This window comes from Haliotis rubra, unplaced genomic scaffold (assembly GCF_003918875.1).
Source record: "Haliotis rubra isolate DU_JTF1 unplaced genomic scaffold, ASM391887v1 Scf2, whole genome shotgun sequence".
In the NCBI taxonomy this organism is placed as follows: domain Eukaryota; kingdom Metazoa; phylum Mollusca; class Gastropoda; order Lepetellida; family Haliotidae; genus Haliotis; species Haliotis rubra.
Window position 1 is genome coordinate 3,507,395 of NW_025766002.1, and position 19,129 is coordinate 3,526,523.

At 38.4% G+C, this 19,129-nt stretch overlaps 1 protein-coding gene across 4 annotated transcripts; it reads left to right on the forward strand.

The window, feature by feature from the left end:
• Positions 1 to 1,089: 1,089 nt before the first annotated feature.
• LOC124275363 (titin-like) lies at positions 1,090 to 17,404 on the forward strand. 4 transcript variants are annotated; one of them, XM_046710881.1, is made up of 22 exons: positions 1,090 to 1,574; positions 2,400 to 2,496; positions 3,420 to 3,584; positions 4,309 to 4,425; positions 5,130 to 5,291; positions 5,456 to 5,482; positions 7,523 to 7,605; positions 8,197 to 8,290; positions 8,981 to 9,012; positions 9,258 to 9,286; positions 9,638 to 9,694; positions 10,479 to 10,592; positions 11,499 to 11,609; positions 11,730 to 11,766; positions 11,945 to 12,042; positions 12,239 to 12,288; positions 13,999 to 14,084; positions 14,221 to 14,355; positions 14,640 to 14,728; positions 14,975 to 15,035; positions 15,621 to 15,645; positions 16,008 to 17,404. In XM_046710881.1, exons 1-22 carry the CDS (start codon positions 1,499 to 1,501, stop codon positions 16,069 to 16,071), a joined length of 1,809 nt encoding a protein of 602 aa, XP_046566837.1. In that variant the 5' UTR covers positions 1,090 to 1,498; the 3' UTR covers positions 16,072 to 17,404. The 4 variants fall into 4 exon arrangements, with proteins under 4 accessions (XP_046566837.1, XP_046566838.1, XP_046566839.1 ...); XM_046710882.1 differs by lacking the exon at positions 5,456 to 5,482; XM_046710883.1 differs by lacking the exons at positions 4,309 to 4,425; positions 5,130 to 5,291.
• Positions 17,405 to 19,129: the final 1,725 nt, after the last annotated feature.

Here is a 19,129-nt window from a genome sequence, read left to right on the forward strand (position 1 = left end):
GTATATATACTGGTAGTTTACCTCTGTAATTGTGCATGGATGTCGAGCTTAAGACCAGTAATGCTACTGCTGCTACTTCCACCACCACCTACACCACCACTACTCCTACTACTACTACTACTACTACTACTACTACTACTACTACTACTACTACCACTACTGCTGTTACTATGCAACTACTGCTTCAGATGCTTCAACTATTTCTTGAACGACGACAGTCAATTCATAATGCGCCTGGTATCCACCACCGCCACAACCACCACCACTACTACTACAACTTCTGTTGCTACTACTACTACCAAACTCATATAAAACCTAGATAATGGCACTTTATCACGTGATGGGAATTGTATCATATTATCTAATATTACTACGCTTATCTGCATGGTGTTAGAATTACATTCGTTCGTACACATGCTTTGTCTGCTTCCAAATCCTTTGAGTCTTGAAACGTGATTGTAGTTGTGTGTCTGACAATGAGATGAGTGGTTATCACACACCGCCTCTGTTCGATCACCTCTAAATGCGGCAAAAATGGGAATCCTATCAACATTATGCTTCTTCAGTTCTCCTGAAACTGTTAATACTCATTTAGTACTATAATATATCTACTTTTGTCATTTTTTATTACATGATATGAAATATTTGACAGCCATAAAACTCGTGCAACATGCATATAAACTAGCGATAATTACATAAACATATCGATATGCTTTAAAATGGCTCTAAAGGCTGTGTTTTTTTCAGGCTCCGTCACATATATACTCTCTGCACATACATCAAGTGGTGCTCTAAATCAAACAGCTAAACCAATTTTGTATATTTACAAAGGCACAACGGCCTTTCCAACATGACAGGTTTAATTGAAAGGCATTACCTCCTAACACCACTACGCCTGTAAATGATATTTCTTGTCGATCGTAAAAAGAAATTATGCTGTACAAAATCGAACCAGTCGACCCTTTGAAACTAAACGCTAGGCAAACACAACTTTAATATTCAACAATGATTTGAACAATGAGATAAGGCTTTAGTATTTGAAAGTCTGTTCTGTTCCCTGCCGTGGTTGATAATAGGTGTATAGGAATGACACGTTGGGAGGGAGATCAATCGTGTCCCCCATTCGTACGGTAGTTCTGAATAGTACTCGCTCATTGTACCTCCTTGGTTATGCTGGATAGCACTGAAGAGGGACATGTGATCGCATATTTCTTCGGCTTCTATTCTTACCGGGACGACTGTATCTTGGGACCAGACGTACAGCCCGGCCGCCATTGAACAACATGGCCGCTTTGTTGTCTGGTCAATACGTTACAAAATGGAGAAGGGATAGTTTACGTCCACACTCATTTTAGTAAACGGAAAATGAAGCACTTATTCAACATTTACTTATCTGTACGTATTTCAGAATGAATGGACGTACATCCTATAACGTGTTTGGTGAACACGGAGAAACAGAAACTGCCGGCTGAAGAAAGAGTGAAAACAAGAAAACAAGATGTATGAAACGACGACCACACACCACTCTGGCTACAAGCCTGGCGGGTACTATCTCACATCGCTTGATGTCGGAGGTGAAGTATACTTATGTCGAACATTTACTCAGTGGACATTCTGTGTTGTATGTTTGATTTGAAATAATTGATGGCTTTTATAGTGTTCCTGATCTCATCCATTGACATGTCATGTTGAATTATTAGGCCATTAGTTTGATACAGTGACTGTTTGGATCACAATCCTGGGGGAAATCATTACATTATTTTGATTGAAGTTACACATCGGTTCATGTCATTGTGGCTTATTTATTTATTTGCCTGTGGTTTAAAGGCGCATTTTGCAATATTCCAGCTATGTGATGGCGTTGGGAAAATATTCGAGTCTGGGACAGCCAAACCAGTGACTAATGTACTGACTGACTGAGTTTGGTTTTACGCCGCTTTTAGCAATATTCCAGCAACATCACGGCGGGGGACACCAGAAATGGGCTTCACACATTGTGCCCATGTGGGGATTCGAACCCGGGTCTTCGGCGTGACGAGCCAACGCTTTAACCATTAGGCTACCCCACCGCCCCGTGACTGATGTAATGTGACTTAATGTAGTAACAACACTTCACATTATTATGCCAGTTTCATTTTGCATGGGTACCGGCGTTCCTAGCCTACAGGAGTATGTGAATTTGAGTGGAATTGGATTTGGACGATTCGAGTTTCTTCTCTTGAAATAGGCTGACATTTGTACGGCTTGCAAAATATTATACCGCACGTTCGTTCATTCATATCATTTCGTATGAAATGGGGATCACGTTCGACTGAATCAAACTATACAGGTGTAAACTGATTGTCGAATGGACAAACAGTTATGTACATTTACAGATGTCCTTATATGCATTGTTCCAGAATATGGCGAGAGGGCCAGTGCCAAGAAAAGGAGGCAGAACCTTTACAAGGAAGACCTCCAGCTGCAGATGGCTGAGAGAAATGCAGCAAAACAAAGGTGCCTACCAATTATTGGTGATGTAAATGTAGGGTTAATTGTGTCTACTTGATGTAGGGGTGGGAGAGGTCGAAGTAGTTGGGTGACAGGAACAAAGTGTGATGGACAAATCAGGGATTCGAACCCACGCAGACAGGATAATGACCTGTCTCACGCACAACGCTCGTTGACCATTTCTGCCCCTCAAGTGTTTTCAGCATGTAACGTACTTTCCCACCTGTATACATATCACAGGAATATTTATTTAGGTATCAAATGAGTCAGAATCGCGGTTGAATATAATGCTTTAGGGACAAAGGTGGAAGGGTCGTCCTGGGCGCAGCACTTCGGAAAGTTCTTCGCGTGAAACCAAGGATTGTAGGTTCAAATCCCGGTTGTATTATGCTTCTTGGTTTGTCAGCACCAAAGAACGTCTGAGACCCGCATCACCGGCAGATTCTTCATAAGTTTCATTTACTTCCACCAAGAATATTGTATGACCGGGGCAGAATATACAATGTTCTGGCCAAAGGTTTACTGACATTTGAATTACTCTATTCCGACATTGACTCTATTATTTAAGCTGTCACTTCATCAATTGTTTAATATATTGCCACCTCTGTATGCATTAAGGAAGGCATTAGTAGGCCATCCGATGTTTCCATTTCGTACCATAGAGTGTGTGAAGAGAAATACATGCAGCATTTAAATAGGAATTTACGAATCCTTTTCAGGCATTCGAGTGATTTCGGGAGTTAGGACACGATAAAGGAGTTTTACAGAATGTGCTTGTTTCGCGAATCAAACACGATATTGGATTCACGATGAACGCTTTATCCACAGTATTACTCCATAACAGAGAAACCGTTCTTTGATCTCATTTCCAGGTCACGTATTTAGCTTCTGTTGCTAGATCTTTATGACCGTATTATTGCCTGTTACAGAGAAAGGATCCAGGATATGAGCGTCAATGCATCCGGCTACCTGGATCCGGAGAAAGGCCCGGAGAGGTTAAAGCCTCTAGGTGGCACTGACTGGACACAGTATCGGTCAAGGTGGGACTCAAGGGTTCGGCCATATCACACACTGTTCCTGTACGATGAAAACAAGTAAGTATAATAAAAGTTCAGTTATCTCATAGTACAGAGTTTAATAATAATGCTAGATGCGCACTTTCCGGTAGTTTTGTTGTGGCACTGTTGTCATCATACATTAAGAATGCTTGAAATGGATGTTTGATCCAGATATCACATACCTATTATACATAGTTATTCATATACATTCAAGAATTTGTAGATGAGAGTTATCATTTTAATAATATTGTTCAGAGTTCATTGCCTTTTAAAACAATATTTAATACATGTCTTTACAAAAGAATACCTCGACGTTCCGTAAGAAGCAATGTTTTAATCAGATCATTTTATTTCAACTGTACTTCTAAATATTCCAGAAATAGATTGTCTTAATCCAAGTGTACATTACCCAACAACGTTAATTTATAGAGTAAATGGATTGTTATAGTCAAATGATGATTTCGTTAGTCTTTGCATATGCACATAGAGAGTGTTTCATTGTATTGTAAATCATGATACAAAGCTTCCGTCACCCATTATCAAGTTCGAGTAATGGAATAGATGATTGAAATATATATTTCTCAGTGACAATTAAACAGGCACTTTGAATGCCTTTGGGCTGTTTCTGTGATGAAGAAAAAAATACATTATTCCACATTACTTCAAATGCAGTTAAGGTCTCATTTGTGAATTAATATAAGTGACCCTATTAATGATAAGAAGGTGTAGTACTTATACATGTCTGTCCTTTCTTGCTAAGGCGGCCTCGTGCACCACCACCTGTAGTAGTACATGGTTCAATCTCACCACCACCCACCGTAACAGTTCCGGTACAAGTAGTACCCCAAGCATCTCCTCCCGTCCGTAGAGTCATCTGGTAGGCTATTTATAATAAACTCTCTCTGTAGTAACACCTATCCTGTGTAGAGTGTGTGTTAGTCGGTATCAAAATTATGAAACTGAAAAGGCAGTTTAAAACTAAGAAAACAAATATATATAAAAATAACATAAGTAAAGTATAACTTAAGTGTTCAAAGACACTGCTCAGTAATTGTTAAGAGGCAATAGTGTTCTTAGTTATCTGCACTTACTTTCTGTAAGAAGAAAGTAATAGATGTCACTGAATATCAGCAATATTTACATGCCCATTTTTAATGACATTGTGTATTCATGTCCAGTTCAACTGTTTCAGTTGAGCTTCATAAATGTTCTTATCTTTATTGCAATACATCATGTTGTCGTTTTTACATTGTGTGGATCTCTTAAACAGAAACACTGCGTGTTTTCAATTCCTCGTTTCGTGAGATACAACATATCATAACATATCATAATGCCAATAGGCATATCCTTACTGCGTTACTTTTTCTTTGTCAGATTTATGACATTATCATGTTAGCTTTCCTATACGGACATCACATTATACTTATGAAGGCGATACGATTTTTGGATTCTTGATAATCATAGTTTAATAGTCTGTCATGTTCCCGGTAAGGATATACACTACAGTGTAAACGTTAAGAGACCCAAGAAGAAGCTATACGCCTGCCAGGCATATACAAATGTTGCCTAAATTTTCAACAGGCAAGGGTCTCCCCGTACAGCTAGAGCTGATTATTCTCCCCGTCCCATGAGCTTGCCATCATTTAGCGAACCACGAGCAAGACCAAGGGAACCGATAGCTTCCAGTGAGAGGGCTAATTTGGGTACTATTGATCCACCCCATCGGTTAAACTTCACAGCTCCGTGAGTTTTCTTCCTTGAAGATGCCTCTAGAGGCCAAGCAGTGCTTTAGAAGATTAACCCTCATCTTTCTTTTATTTCTAGATGTGTCACTCGTGTCACTGTAGTTGATGTGTAGATTCTTTTAGGAATTCTTTTTAACTTTTCACGTTGTATTTTTGTCCTAGAGATGTCAAGCCAGAGAAACCAGAACAGTAAGATATGTGTTTGTGAAGTGTGATGTTTGAATCCTTCGAAGCACTTATATATGTGTGTGTGCACATAGACATGACCTTGGACGTCGCTGCATCACATCAGCATGTATTGGAAACGTCAAGGGGATATATTGGAGGGTGTATATTGTCGGCATGATTAGACCGACCTGACATTATATTCAAAGTTGATTATTTTCGGAAGAATGAGCGCTTTTTGATTTTACTGATCATCAAGGCATGCCACTGGAGAAAAGTAAAAGATAAGTTTGAATTCTTCCATCACATCAAAAGGTTATTCTCGTATGTCCTGTAAGCGTAACGTATTGACCTTTTGGGTTGTAAGCTCTTATGGTGGCATTGTATTAATCAATTCCAAATCAAGTATCCGTTTTATTAGTGTTGACGTCATTTAAATGTTCCTACCAAACACAGGCAATATTATACGTCCAGTAGATCAGTTTGCGTTTTATGAAGGTATATTGGTCGGATTATGATTCTTATGTAAGTGAAATAGAAAACATAAAAACCGTAACATGAGAGTCAGGGTGGTGTATTTCCACCTTTTTCTTGGTATCTTCAGTATTTTACAGTGATTCATAAAACCATGCTCATGATAAGTCGGAATCGAAAATCGACTGCATTTAGCAGATATGTCCTGTGACTACCGAAAAGGCTGTGTTGTACATCTATGAACTATGCTTGGCTGATGTGAGCATCGACGGTCTGTTATTATCACTGTATTCTTTATGCATGAATACTTTCCACAGTCTGATCTATTGTGCATTCAACTAAAATCTGTCAAACATCTTGAAACACCGAGAGCATGCATGAGCGTGGCATTATCACATTAGCTGATACACATTTCTCCCAGATCTACTGTCATAGTAGGAAATGGTGGATTGAAAAGAAACGTATTCACTTTCTGTCCTTCCTGCACGGCTTTATCATTCTCCGTTGTATACTGATGTCTGAATCTACATAGATCTTCAATAATTCATTTTATTCAAAACAATAAAGAAAGCTATCGATATTTCATTTAATGTGACTATCTTCGTACTGATTTCATGTACTTCGAGACAATTCCCTTGTCAATTGTCATTTTCGTTCCATAAAAGTGACTGACGTTTTCCACAAAGCAGTATGTAGATGTCTCTGTCAGAGATCAGTATACAGGATATATGAACTACAACCTCACAATTACCTCATGCACTGGCTAACTGTTGATGTCTCAAAGAGAATTCTTGAAAGGAGTTTTTACATTTTACAGACCCAAATCTCCGGGCATTGTTTTTTTAAACTGTAGACGTTATGTATTTGTTGATTAGGGAAGATCTTTAAATCGTGCTTTTTACTAATGCTTTTAGTTGCTTTAGAACTGAGTATAAAGTACCATCAATGTCACTGAATTGAATCAATGATCAACCCTATCTCAATTAATTTTGTGTTTCATGTTTAAATGTTCGTCTTTTGTACGAAACCTTACACTCCATATGAAATGTATGTTAAAACATATGCTTAAAGTCACGTTATATTAGGCGACATGCATGTATCAGAACAGTATCCAAACACACCGTTGCTACGCTAGTCATAGTGAATCTATTGGCTTGTTAAGGCGATAATGCTTTGTGGAATTCTTTTCAAACGAAATGAATGTCGTCAAACGCACATAAAAGATATGCTATTCGGCTCCACTTCTCCTTAAGAGAGATCCTTGAAAGGCTTAACTTAATCAATCACCTCTCCACATAAGAAAATTTCCAATACGTGTGTACACATAGATTCCTATGAAAGCTCGACTATCTATTTACTTGCCGGTGATAGATATATTTTATTCAGCAATATAAATTTCATGCCTGACCTGCTGCAAGTTTGAAGGTAAGACTGTAGGTATGAAACAAACAAGTGGATTATATTATTGCAACGTACTGGCTAGCACTGCAGGGAAAGTGCTACGTCTTGTTCCATTACTCCTGCGAGTTACTAACATCATACATTTTCTACCAATATACATATATGCTTCATGTTTCCCACACCAAGCAGAGTTCCAGCACCGGCACCTCTCAGCTATAGAGCCCCAATGGACAGTGGTTATGGCATAATGGCGGCCAGGGACATAAGTCTAGGTAAGTACATTTGCATATTTTAATGTCATTTACTGATACAGATTAAGCCAAATGTAAACGTGGTTTTATGGTATTCAAATGCGAATTTACGTTATGTAAATATAGATTATTTCGTGTAAATGTTGTTTTATGTCATGTAACCATGGATTTACGTTATTTAAGTGTGGTTTTATGACATGTAAATTTGGATTATTTCATGTAAATGTTGTTTTATGTGATGTAACCATGGATTTACGTTATTTAAATTTGGTTTTATGACATGTAAATTTGGATTATTTCCTGTAAATGTTGTTTTATGTCATGTAACCATGGATTTAAGTTATTTAAATGTGGTTTATGTTATGTAAATATGGAATTTTTCATGTAAATGTTGTTTTATGCCACGTAACTATGGTTGTAGGTAAATGTAGTTTTATGTCATGTAACAATGGTGTTATGTTAGGTAAATGCGGTTTATGTTATGTAAATATGGATTAGTTGATGTCAATGTTGTTTTATGTCGTGTAAGATGTTTGTTAGGTTTATGTTATGTGGCTACATACACATGATGGTGAATGGTTGTCTCAATATACTCATATTTGGTTGTTTCAGTCCCTCAGGTGCCACTAGTCCAGCCCCTACAACCTATACACTACCAAGACACCAGACCTATCATCATACAACAACCTGCACCAGCCTATCAATGGTAAGCAGATTGTCATAGGTCAGCAACTCGTTGCACAAAGATAACGATGCTCTTGATGAATGTACACATTTGCATTTTTCTGTTCACAGGCAGTAGCTACTTCTGTAGAGGTGACTTGAAGAATTAATGATAACATTAGGTTCATTCTGAGGAATATTTGAATAATCTTTGCGTAAATCCTTTGAAAGAATCATCTGGTTTGTTGTTTATCGCCGCACTGAACTATACTCCCCATCAAACGTTTAGACTCACTAGTGTAAATGTAGCCACTTACTTAAGTCAACTCTTCTAAACTAGATTTTGCAAAAATTTCCATACTGTTTAAAGGTACTGTTTACACATGATCTGATGTATTGTAAAACATTTTCGAGTGAAATTTAATGCATGATCCTCGTGCAATTCATCTGCATAAAGTTTGCAGTTGGTTCCCCAAAGTTAGTGGAGAAATTCATCTTCGATGTAACCACACATATATGCATAACATATAGTGAGTGCTTTACGTGAGTCTAAACTTGTGATGGGTAATTTATATCCACGCTATACGTCCAATGTAAATAAGCAACCAGATAATCCAGTGATTGATATTATGAGCAACGATTGTTACATATTCTTACCCGGACTACAACCGGTGTATCTTGAGCAGATCATTGTGACATCGGGTACGTTTACGCCAAGGTATCTGTTTTGCAGGCAAGGTCCGAAATACAACCCTATCCAAATGGGTAAGTATTAATGTACCAATAAACACTCATTTAACCTTCATGTCTTTTTTTGGTTAAATACTGGAACGTTTTGCTTAAATCTAAATGGAAACATTTCTCGCAAACCTTCGAACGAAGGCTGAGTCAAAAGTGGATAACGGGACTCAAATCATGGAACGCACTGAACAAATTATGACACAGTTTCCGACATTTTACAGTTAGATTCACTCAGCCACACACATATATGTGTTTGCGTCTACTTTCAGAGGTCCCAGTTAAGAGCTCTTCATTACTGGTAAGTTATGTAACTAGATTGTAGTAATCTGCTTTATTAAACTTACAGTAGTAGAAGTTAACAGTTTGAGATGTTTTTAGACATTTTTCTTCTTTTATTAAATAGTATAAGTAAATTAATGATTTAGATTTTAGTATAATTGGTACAGATAATTCATTCATGTATAATAGACTATTTTAACATATTCATTTTTCAACCTGTTTCTATAGAAGTGTTCAATATTCACTCTAGTACAACTAACACATTTCAATTAGCACTACGTTTTAGTACTATAGAATCTTAATGACTTGATCGCCTCTTTGGTGTTATTTGCATTTTGTCTTCTTTATAACCCTACTTTAACTTTATCAGCCTGAGCCTAGATACAGAGCAGCCATAGACAAACCACTGGATGATTTAAACGACAAGGTAACATGGTTAACGCAAGGATATTAATAACCAACTGTTAAGAATAGAGTAGATTTCTGATGAGTTCCACTGCAAATGACATGTTCAATTGAACACATCGCTTGACCTCACACTTCACATTTACACAGATATTTGAAATTTGGTAACATTATTTTCGAAAAGTACATAAAGTGTGTCTGTTCATGAGATGGAGGTTTATTTCACATCACCAAAAATGCCATCAGGTATCGGTACCAAATTACAGAGTAGATACCGTGATGACATTCCATGGCTATACCATCTTTGTTTGAGAGCTTGCTGCTTGGTAGATTTTGTTAGAAGACTTCATTAAATTCGTATTAGTTACGGGAACACGGGGGTCCGATGCTCTGTAGCCCCAGCAATGTGCTGTAAGGAGAGTCGCATCCCTTGGCAAAGTAGGAAACCCATGATTGTGGGTTCGATTCCCGGTTCGCCCCGATTATCTTTCTAGCAGTTTTATAGTACTGCAATGTATAGCGTGCTAAACGTCTTACAACTGTATTACTTGGGATTTTCAAACATTAAATTCACACGCCGTGGTATCACTGATATACCGTTAGCTAACAATGAATGAGCAATCTCTGAATACTTACACTAGATACGCTGACAGTATTGTTAAACAGTTCGTCAAAAACCCAAAGGAAGCATCTCATAAAGCAACGTATCCATATCCTCACTTACCACATCAACGTTCATTATATATTGTACTATTACGAAACAAAAGGACAATAATAACAACTTCCTAAATACTTGACATTAACAGTTAGAAGAAGCTCGGTTGAAGATCAAGCTGGAGAGGGATAACGAAGAACATAAGAGGAGATTGCAGCGAGAACTTGACGAGAATCAACGCCGCCTCCGAGATTCAGAAGCAGAGGTGCGTAATAATTGATTAGATTGCTGATGATTATTTCAATGATCACCTTTGTTCGTCACAAGTCATTAGGTATCTGTGTGCCAATTGTGTTCCAGAGGCCCAGATAAGCTGCGTATCTGGGTAAAATACGCATAGAAAATTTATAATTACGCATTGAAAAATAATTGTTGCGTACCAATTACGCATTTAAACTGTTAGATACGCAAAGAGTTTAAAACAAATGCGTACGGAATATACTTATAAAAATCGCTTGCGTAATGAAAAAGACATCGATTGCTATCAAGTTGCACTGTCAGTATAGGATGAGTGATTTTTTATGAAATCATTTCTCTTATATTTAAGTTGGTTTTGATTTTGTATGACATAAGGCAGAACATACCTGCTTAGTAAACTTACTCAATGACACAATACTTAGGTGTGTAAAATGACTGAAATACGCACATATTTGAAAGCAGTGGGTAACGGAAAATGAAATACCCACTCAACATTCATAATACCCACTCCAAAAAAATACAGTGGGTACAGTACCCACATTAGCTAAATCTTATCTGGAGCTCTGGTGTTCTACGAGCAATAGAACTAGCCGTTTAGCCATGGCTTCCTGTCAGTATACAAACAGTCCAAAGTCAGAGAATAATCAGTCTCGATTATCCGCCCTAACCTATTCCATAGGGCTAGTAGAGGTGATAAACACATGAATGTGTAACTGAACATCAGAGACGACACCTATTCTTTGTGATGATAATAACTAGTACTACCAGACGTCAATATAACAATAACCATCAATAGCTTTGCTGTTCGGATATAAATGTATTTCCCGTTGGTCGGAAGCACATGAAACATCTTGCCACAAATGTTGCCACAAATGATCTGAAATGACTCCCCCGTTGTTGGTGTTTGTTTCAGGCACGACGTCGTCTCGAGGAACTTCGTCTTGAGTCTGAGAACAGAAGGAGAGAGGCGGAGAGACAGCGCAGAGAATGGGAAAGACTAATGAGATTAAAGGAATTGGAGAGGGTTTGTGTTTTCAAATGGTTTAAGTTTGTGACAGTTATAAATAATTAAATCCATTTGTCAGTCGCATTCCACGGAACGTACATAACGCAAGTTTTAATTGGCCTTCTTTTTTTCTTTCAGCCAAGAACTATTCCAACAGTTGTGGTTAAACCAGGAAGTAAGTTGCCCTTTAAACAAAACATTTGTTTTTCTTTAAAAAAATCTAAAATTGCAAATTCCACTTGTAGTTACATTTAAGCAGAGGATGGATTTGAAAATGAATATTTAGATAACAATATACAGATCAATGTCTTACATAATCTAATATATATCACTTCCTGACAATTGTATTCTAGGTGGCAGGAACCGTCTCCTTGACGACATGGATCTGTATCGTCAGAAACTCAGAGAGGAGAGGCGTATGATCGAAGAGTTGTTAATGAATAGAAGACCAGTACGTTATTTATACAAGTTATTACCGTTATTTTAATATCGATTGTGTACAGTACAATATTGGTAATAGATGTACAGTCTACACAACTTAACGTATAATACTTTTCTACGCATAAACCTATAATCTAGAAGAAAATGCACACATAGTTAACGTCAGATATAATATTGGCTATAAATGTGATATTTTCTCCATCTAGATTGAGCCTGGCAAGCTTGATATTAAAGTTGTACGGAAGCACAAAGAACGGTAAGTTGTACTGTTATAGCTCATGAGAATGTCTGAGTCCTGCGTCGTAATGTTGAAATATATTTCAACATGATTGGCTCGATGAGACAGTGAATGGACGAGTGGATGAGTGTGTTTGAAGAATGTTTCAGTTACATCGGTTTGTACGCATTTACTATGTTGACGAAGCATACAAACATGGTAATGATACTGTGTTACCAAGGGCCATAATCCTGGTGAATCTGGGATTCGGATTAGCAAATCAAATCCAACCAAGGGACTTAACTCATACAGCGAATTGATTCGACTTGGCCCACAAGTAGTCCTGTTTATCAAACCGAAACCAAATTCAAGTATCAAATATACTAAGCAGCAAAAGAAACGTCAGTTTGGAATTTTCCACAAAAGAAAGGGATAACTGTAAATTCATTTACTGTTTTGATTGTATATTTTTAACAACATCTCCAACTTCACCTGAGCAAGGACATTCCTTCCCAAATCAGAATGGAACCCAGGAAATGGTCTCAAAAACGCAACCTGATCTCGGAGATGGTACGGTGTTCTCCATGTTTTTCATGCAACTCATGCTGCATGTGCTGTTCACAAGGACCATCCCTATAAAATGCACCCCAAAACCTGGTTGAAACATTAGCATTACAACGTAAGCAGGATGCCGTGACTCACGACAGCTCAGAGGAACCAGGCGCTAGGAAAACTTGAAGCTGGCCACACTGCACAAGCCGTTGCCAATCACTTCCAGGTCAACGTTCGGACCATCTACAGGCTGCAGCAACGTTTCCGGGCCACCAACACCACAAATGATCGCCCCCGTACTGGCAGACCAAGGGTGAACACAAGACGACAAGACCGCCATGTTGTGCGACAGCATGTACAGAATACCTTCATTAATGCATCCGAAACAGTACGCCAGACAGTGGGAACACACGGAGGACCAATCAGTACTGATACAGTATGCCGACGTCTTAACAGCGGGAACCTCCATTGCCGTAGACCTTACCGTGGACCTATCCTCACCCCTCGTCATCGTCGTGAACGTCAACAGTTTGCCCTACAACGCCAAAACTGGCGATACAGGTAATGGAGAACTGTTCTGTTCACAGAGGAGAGTCAGTACTGCGTATCAACTGCAGATGGCAGAACAAGAATATGGCGACGACGAGGCCAGCGTTACTCAGACCATTGTGTTATGGAAAGAGACTCATGGGGGGGTGCAAGCATCATGGTATAGGGTGGAATAGGCCTGAACCAGAAAGTGGGTCCTGTGGTGTTCCAGAACCTTGGTCCAGGGAGAGGAGGCGGCATCACAGCGTTGCGCTACATCGACCAAGCGCTACATCGACCCCACGTCATAGAACATTTCCCACGTCACCGGAACAACATTTTCCAGCATGATAACGCCCGGGCCCATACTGCCAGAGCTACACGGGACTTCCTACAGCAGAACTGTGTCAACATTATGCAGTGGCCATCCCTTAGTCCTGATTTAAACCCAACTGAACATCTTTGGGATGTGTCAGGATATTGTACACAAAAAATGTTTTTGATCCGCTTATTATGTCCATTTCTGTAATGAATTGATTACAGTGCCTATCGAATTTTGAATTCGTACTGACGGGTTTTTTTTTTTGCTGCTGAGTATATTATCATGACTGTGGCTCTGATATGTCTATATTTCATCAGTTCTTCTTACTGTACGGTTCCCTGTTTCAGACAAGTGGATATACCGCCTACACCCAAGACAGATGACAACGCTAATCCTAATAATGTCCACGTCTTCACAGATCTCAAGCACAGAGGTAAAAACTGGATATACAATTATTTGCAGATCATTTTTAGTTTTTTTAAGATAAATTCCCAGTTCTTTCGTGATTCGGATGCCCTTGAAAAGATTCAACATTACAGCTGAAATGGATTGACTGTTGGTTTTTTCAGACTATAGGTCCCGGAGGGAGTTCAGAAGCATCTTCCCGGAAGTGCCGTACACCAACATGAAGCTAGAGTGGCAACAGGGGGCGCTGCTCAAACAACAGGAAGAAGCCTTACGTGCACTCAGAGGAGCTAAGACAGGTTAATTTTTTTGAAAACACAGTAACGAAAACTTGATTCAGATGTCTTACATCACAGACGGAGTTGCTTAACAGGACTTTGTGTTTATGAACAACATGAAAGGGAACTTGGTTGTGTTTAGAACTAAAAATACAATTAAACGACCACTTTTGACCAAAAAAACCCAACCCAAAACAATGTTGCTCTAAGTTTACACGGTAGAAGCTCTTCATTAGACAGAAAATGCATATATGATTTGGTAAAGTGTACATTTATATAATACATGACCTTTTCTCGTTCTGCAGATTCTGAGAAACAAGTGATCATGAAGAAATATTTCTTTACCCGCCCAGTTTGGATGGATCGGGAGATCACACCTTTCGCAAGAATGCGGGTTTGTGGCGAAAACTATTCACTCGGTTCAGATTCAATAAAGATACATGGAAAATACTTCCAATCAAATCATACCGGACATCAATATAATATCTTTCACAGCGGAAACTTTTATGTGTCCAAAAGTTTTGACAAATTTCCATTTAATGCTTACAATGGAGCATCGCATCGTTTACATGTTCAGCATAGGATTCGTGTTGCAGTGTACCTGGTTTGATGTCAAAATATATGTATTTGCTTAACACAGAAATATCGCGGCTGTGGCAGCAGTATGGACATAGAGAGTCGACTGGGGCGCATTGATGAAGGTATGCACATTGAAACATAGAAAATAGTGAATTATGTTTACCGTTTTAAGAGTAGGTTCCATCTTTGCGCCAAAGCCTGGTATAATAAGATAGGTCAGTCAATACTACTAAACCGATAAAACCACTGATAACTGTATGTTTCTGACAACCGTAGAAACATTATCTTGGATTCCAAATCCCCGTCTTCAGTTTTCAGCCCGCCTAAAGTGAATAACGCTGCCATACATCACTGGACTATCTGGGCGCTGCAGCTACCACTCGTTCAAAATAGAAACCTTAGAGCATACTTCTGTTTTAATCATGTCAGTCTGTTTGTAATCTGGGGCGGTGGGGTAGCCTAGTGGTTAAGGCGTTCGCTCGTCACGCCGAAAACCCGGGTTCGATTCCCCACATGGGCACAATGTGTTAAGTCCATTTCTGGTGTCCCCCCGCCGTGATATTGCTGGAATATTGCTAAAAGCGGCGTAAAACTAAACTCACTCACTCCCTCACTGTTTGTAATCTAGGCGTACTGACTGTAAAGCTATTTGTTGACTAAAAGATGTCTCCAGCTATTACAATGACGCGTTTTCCTTTCTCTTTCAGATGGACTCCGATTCAGGGACCATAGGTAAGGAACTTTTTTTTTTTTAAAGGACGATAAATTAATGTGCTCATCTTGGATTGGGGGTTCAGTATGACTTCTTTACTACGTATAGCTCGATATCAGAGGATGCAATGTTGGTGTATCTACGCATCTTTTTCTAACGGTTACTAACAAATGAATAAATAAACATATTAAACAAAATCAAAATGAATCGGGAGTCCTAAGATTTTTGTCACGTGTATATCAAAGAATTGATAACGACCTTCAATAGTTAATGTCCACATGTCAGGACTTCATGTGTTCTAACTTTCAATGACATTGTCACATCCGCTATATATTATCTGTAATTGACAAAAACTAATGAATAACGTCAACATATCTTTCAGACCATCATCAGCTGACACTCTGAATGACGACACGTGGCTACGACCGAGTTCTGCGGATGTGTAACAGACATGCGCTGAGCAAGTCCCTGGCACGATGTACCACGTGGATTAAAAACTTAGATGGGAGCTATATACTTGCATTGAATTACCTCAATAACAACACAAATGTACATTTCGCACCTCAGGATTTCGATATAGATGGTGAACTGAACATGGGCTTCAATGTAGCTGTGATATGGCATTTCAACCAAATGTGATCTGCAAAAGCTGTGATAATGTATATATAAAGAGAATAACAACCTGCCAATATATACGGAGTACTCATGATCAGGGTACAGAATGAACTTTAGGAAATATAGATTCAATATTAGTGCTGATAAATTCAAAACGCATATAAAAAGTAGAAACACTGTTGAGAAAGTAGAGAAACGTGCACCAGATAATACTACAGAAAATATTTTCCTTAAAATAATTGGACAGTTTAAGTTCTTATCACAGAAATATAACATTGACAATGCGATCGATAAGTATTGATTTGAATAACTGGCTTCACACACGAAGCAGACATGCTCTATCGATCAGTTTGCTAACTCCTCTCGAACGTGGATACAACTGCAAGAAAGAAAACTAGGTATTCAACAGATTGAGTCCGTTCCGAATTGTATAAAAATGCGTTGTTGCAATAACAAACCTGTAACAACGTTAACTTAAACACCTCCAACGACTATAAATCCAACCGCTAAATTAATTCAAGGAATGATCAAATGTTTCATATAACGCTCCAGAGAATATATCTGATGAATGAATCAGATCTGTTCTGATATTACTGATATTGTCTGGGATTATTGTTAAACACGTGTAGGTTCCCTTGTTTCATTTCGTAGGAACTTATCTTTTATTATTCTTTATCAAAAGAATAATAATGCCAGATGAAATGTACGCCCAAATTGCTGCATCTGCAGAAAGAATCATGGGACGGTCGTGCCCAGTCCAGTCTTGATTACTTACTGGCCGGCGCTTCATTGTAAGATAAAGTTTCAAAACGCCTTGGCAATATTTCAGACACATTGTGATCCGGTGTTATATCAGCTGAACAGCTTTTTGGTTACACAATATTCATTTCGAGAAACGTTATTCATACTCCACAGTAAGTCTTTAGTACCTCAAAGAGAAATAATTCTGCACGAGATCTGCTGATGCGAATCAACAGAAAGATTGATTGAGAACTATGTACAAATTCCATGCGCAATATCAATCATGTGGAAAGAAGATTCAGATATATAGAAAGTGCTGTATATAGTGTAAGTACTAAGTTATTATTTTATGTATGGAAAACAATGAGAGCATGACCTTTTGCTGTAATAGTGCATTGGAAGATGAATAAATTCTTGTCAGACCATGGACTGGGCTTGTTTCAACAGTAAACTGAAGTGAACTGAACACAAACAGCATATGTCTGAATAGGATGGATATGTTCGTGATCACCTCTGTTCAGTTATATAAACGTCAACACCAATAGAAAAGTCATTGCATTGAGAAACAGATTCGTGTGGAAGCTTGTTAAGGATGAAGGTTCTCACCCTGAAGACTCCTTGAAATTCCTCCTGTCAACCATCAGAAACGCATACACACAGAGAGACAGACACTCCACATCCACAGATATACGTCTTCCATCTTTATCACAATTATGTCGATACAAACATTCCCCAAGAGGACAGTGATAGTTCAAATCAGAATAAACGGATTCCTATTTGACAGCAGTTTCCTTGACACACTTCAACAGATTTAAGAAAATCTAATCAAGTATAATCACTGGATAATCCACCTGGTAATTCTTTGGTCCAAGTCTTGCTATAGAAAGGTCAGCTGTCATCTTGACACATACACAATTCTAGTTGAAATGTCAGACGTTTATGCACACAAAATACTTTAAAGTGACATTCAAGAGTCAGAATAAATTAGAAATTTATAGCTGTGGGCAGCGTTTTCTGAAAATGAAGTGAGTTTTGTGTTTTAGCCTCAGTAGTTACGAAGCATCCTAATTGAAGACACTGCAAAACTGGTCGAAAGATCGTTGCTGACTGTGAGGGCAAGAAGTGAGTGTGTTTGGTTTAACCCCTCCTTCAAACGTATGTTTTCATATCATGGCCTGTCAGTGTAATGTGTGAGGAAAGTGAACAGATCTCAGACGTTTACCCTTCTGGTGAAAAAACACGAGAACGGTATGGTTCTGAGAAACCTAGAATTGAACCCACAATCATTTGGGTTTACCTACATTCTCGATGTGAGTCCTTATTACTGAAATTAAGAAATCATTCATCCTAAATTCAAACGGCACATTACTAAACATGAAAAATGAAAAATCATTCATTTTAACACTGAAGTATTATGCCTGGTACTGAGAACAACTACCAATCCAACATAGCGACCACACCATGACCTTGCTGTGGCTAAGTGTCACTGTGATGGTGCCATGCTCAAAACAAACCAAAGCAGGGTATCAGGGGTGGAAATAACTTTAAAATTGATAGTGTACTCCGGTACAGTGGCACATGTAAAGTCACTTGCCCTGATAATTTTTCCACTATACCGACCGTTTTCTTGCTGATGTTTTAAATAAACAACATAATTAACATTGGAAAGTCAACTGGACACGGGTACAGTGTGATATACAAATTTGCTTGCCTGACAGAAAAAAACACTGGACTCGGACGTCAGACAATGGGTTATTTCCATCCCTGCAGTATGAAAAATATCAGCAATGCTATAGTAATGTTGGTATTAGATTTTATTACAAAATGAAATAGTTATATTGGATAATTCAACCAGTAATGTAAACTTACATATTATGTAATAACAGCTGGACAAATGAACAAACCAATTGGGTTATAAGTCAATATATGTTTGAAAGGACAAAATGAAAACAATCAAACCATATCCATGATAACTTGCATGTCACATTTGTATTAAATTGTAAATGTAAGCCATGCATATCAACAGTTTAAAGCAGAGATGTCTTCTTGGTTTTCTAGTGTATCCTGTGTAACTCTCTCATTAATTCACCTTCAGGAGGTAGTATACCTGTTAATTATAAACACAATGTGTAAGTTGTGAAAAGACTT

Coding starts and splice junctions, on each gene's coding strand:
- LOC124275363 (XM_046710881.1), top strand. CDS start 1,499: ATGTATGAAACGACGACCACACACCACTCTGGCTACAAGCCTGGCGGG. Junction 2,497..3,419: donor AGAAATGCAGCAAAACAAAG/GTGCCTACCAAT, acceptor TGCCTGTTACAG/AGAAAGGATCCAGGATATGA. Junction 5,483..7,522: donor AAGCCAGAGAAACCAGAACA/GTAAGATATGTG, acceptor CACACCAAGCAG/AGTTCCAGCACCGGCACCTC.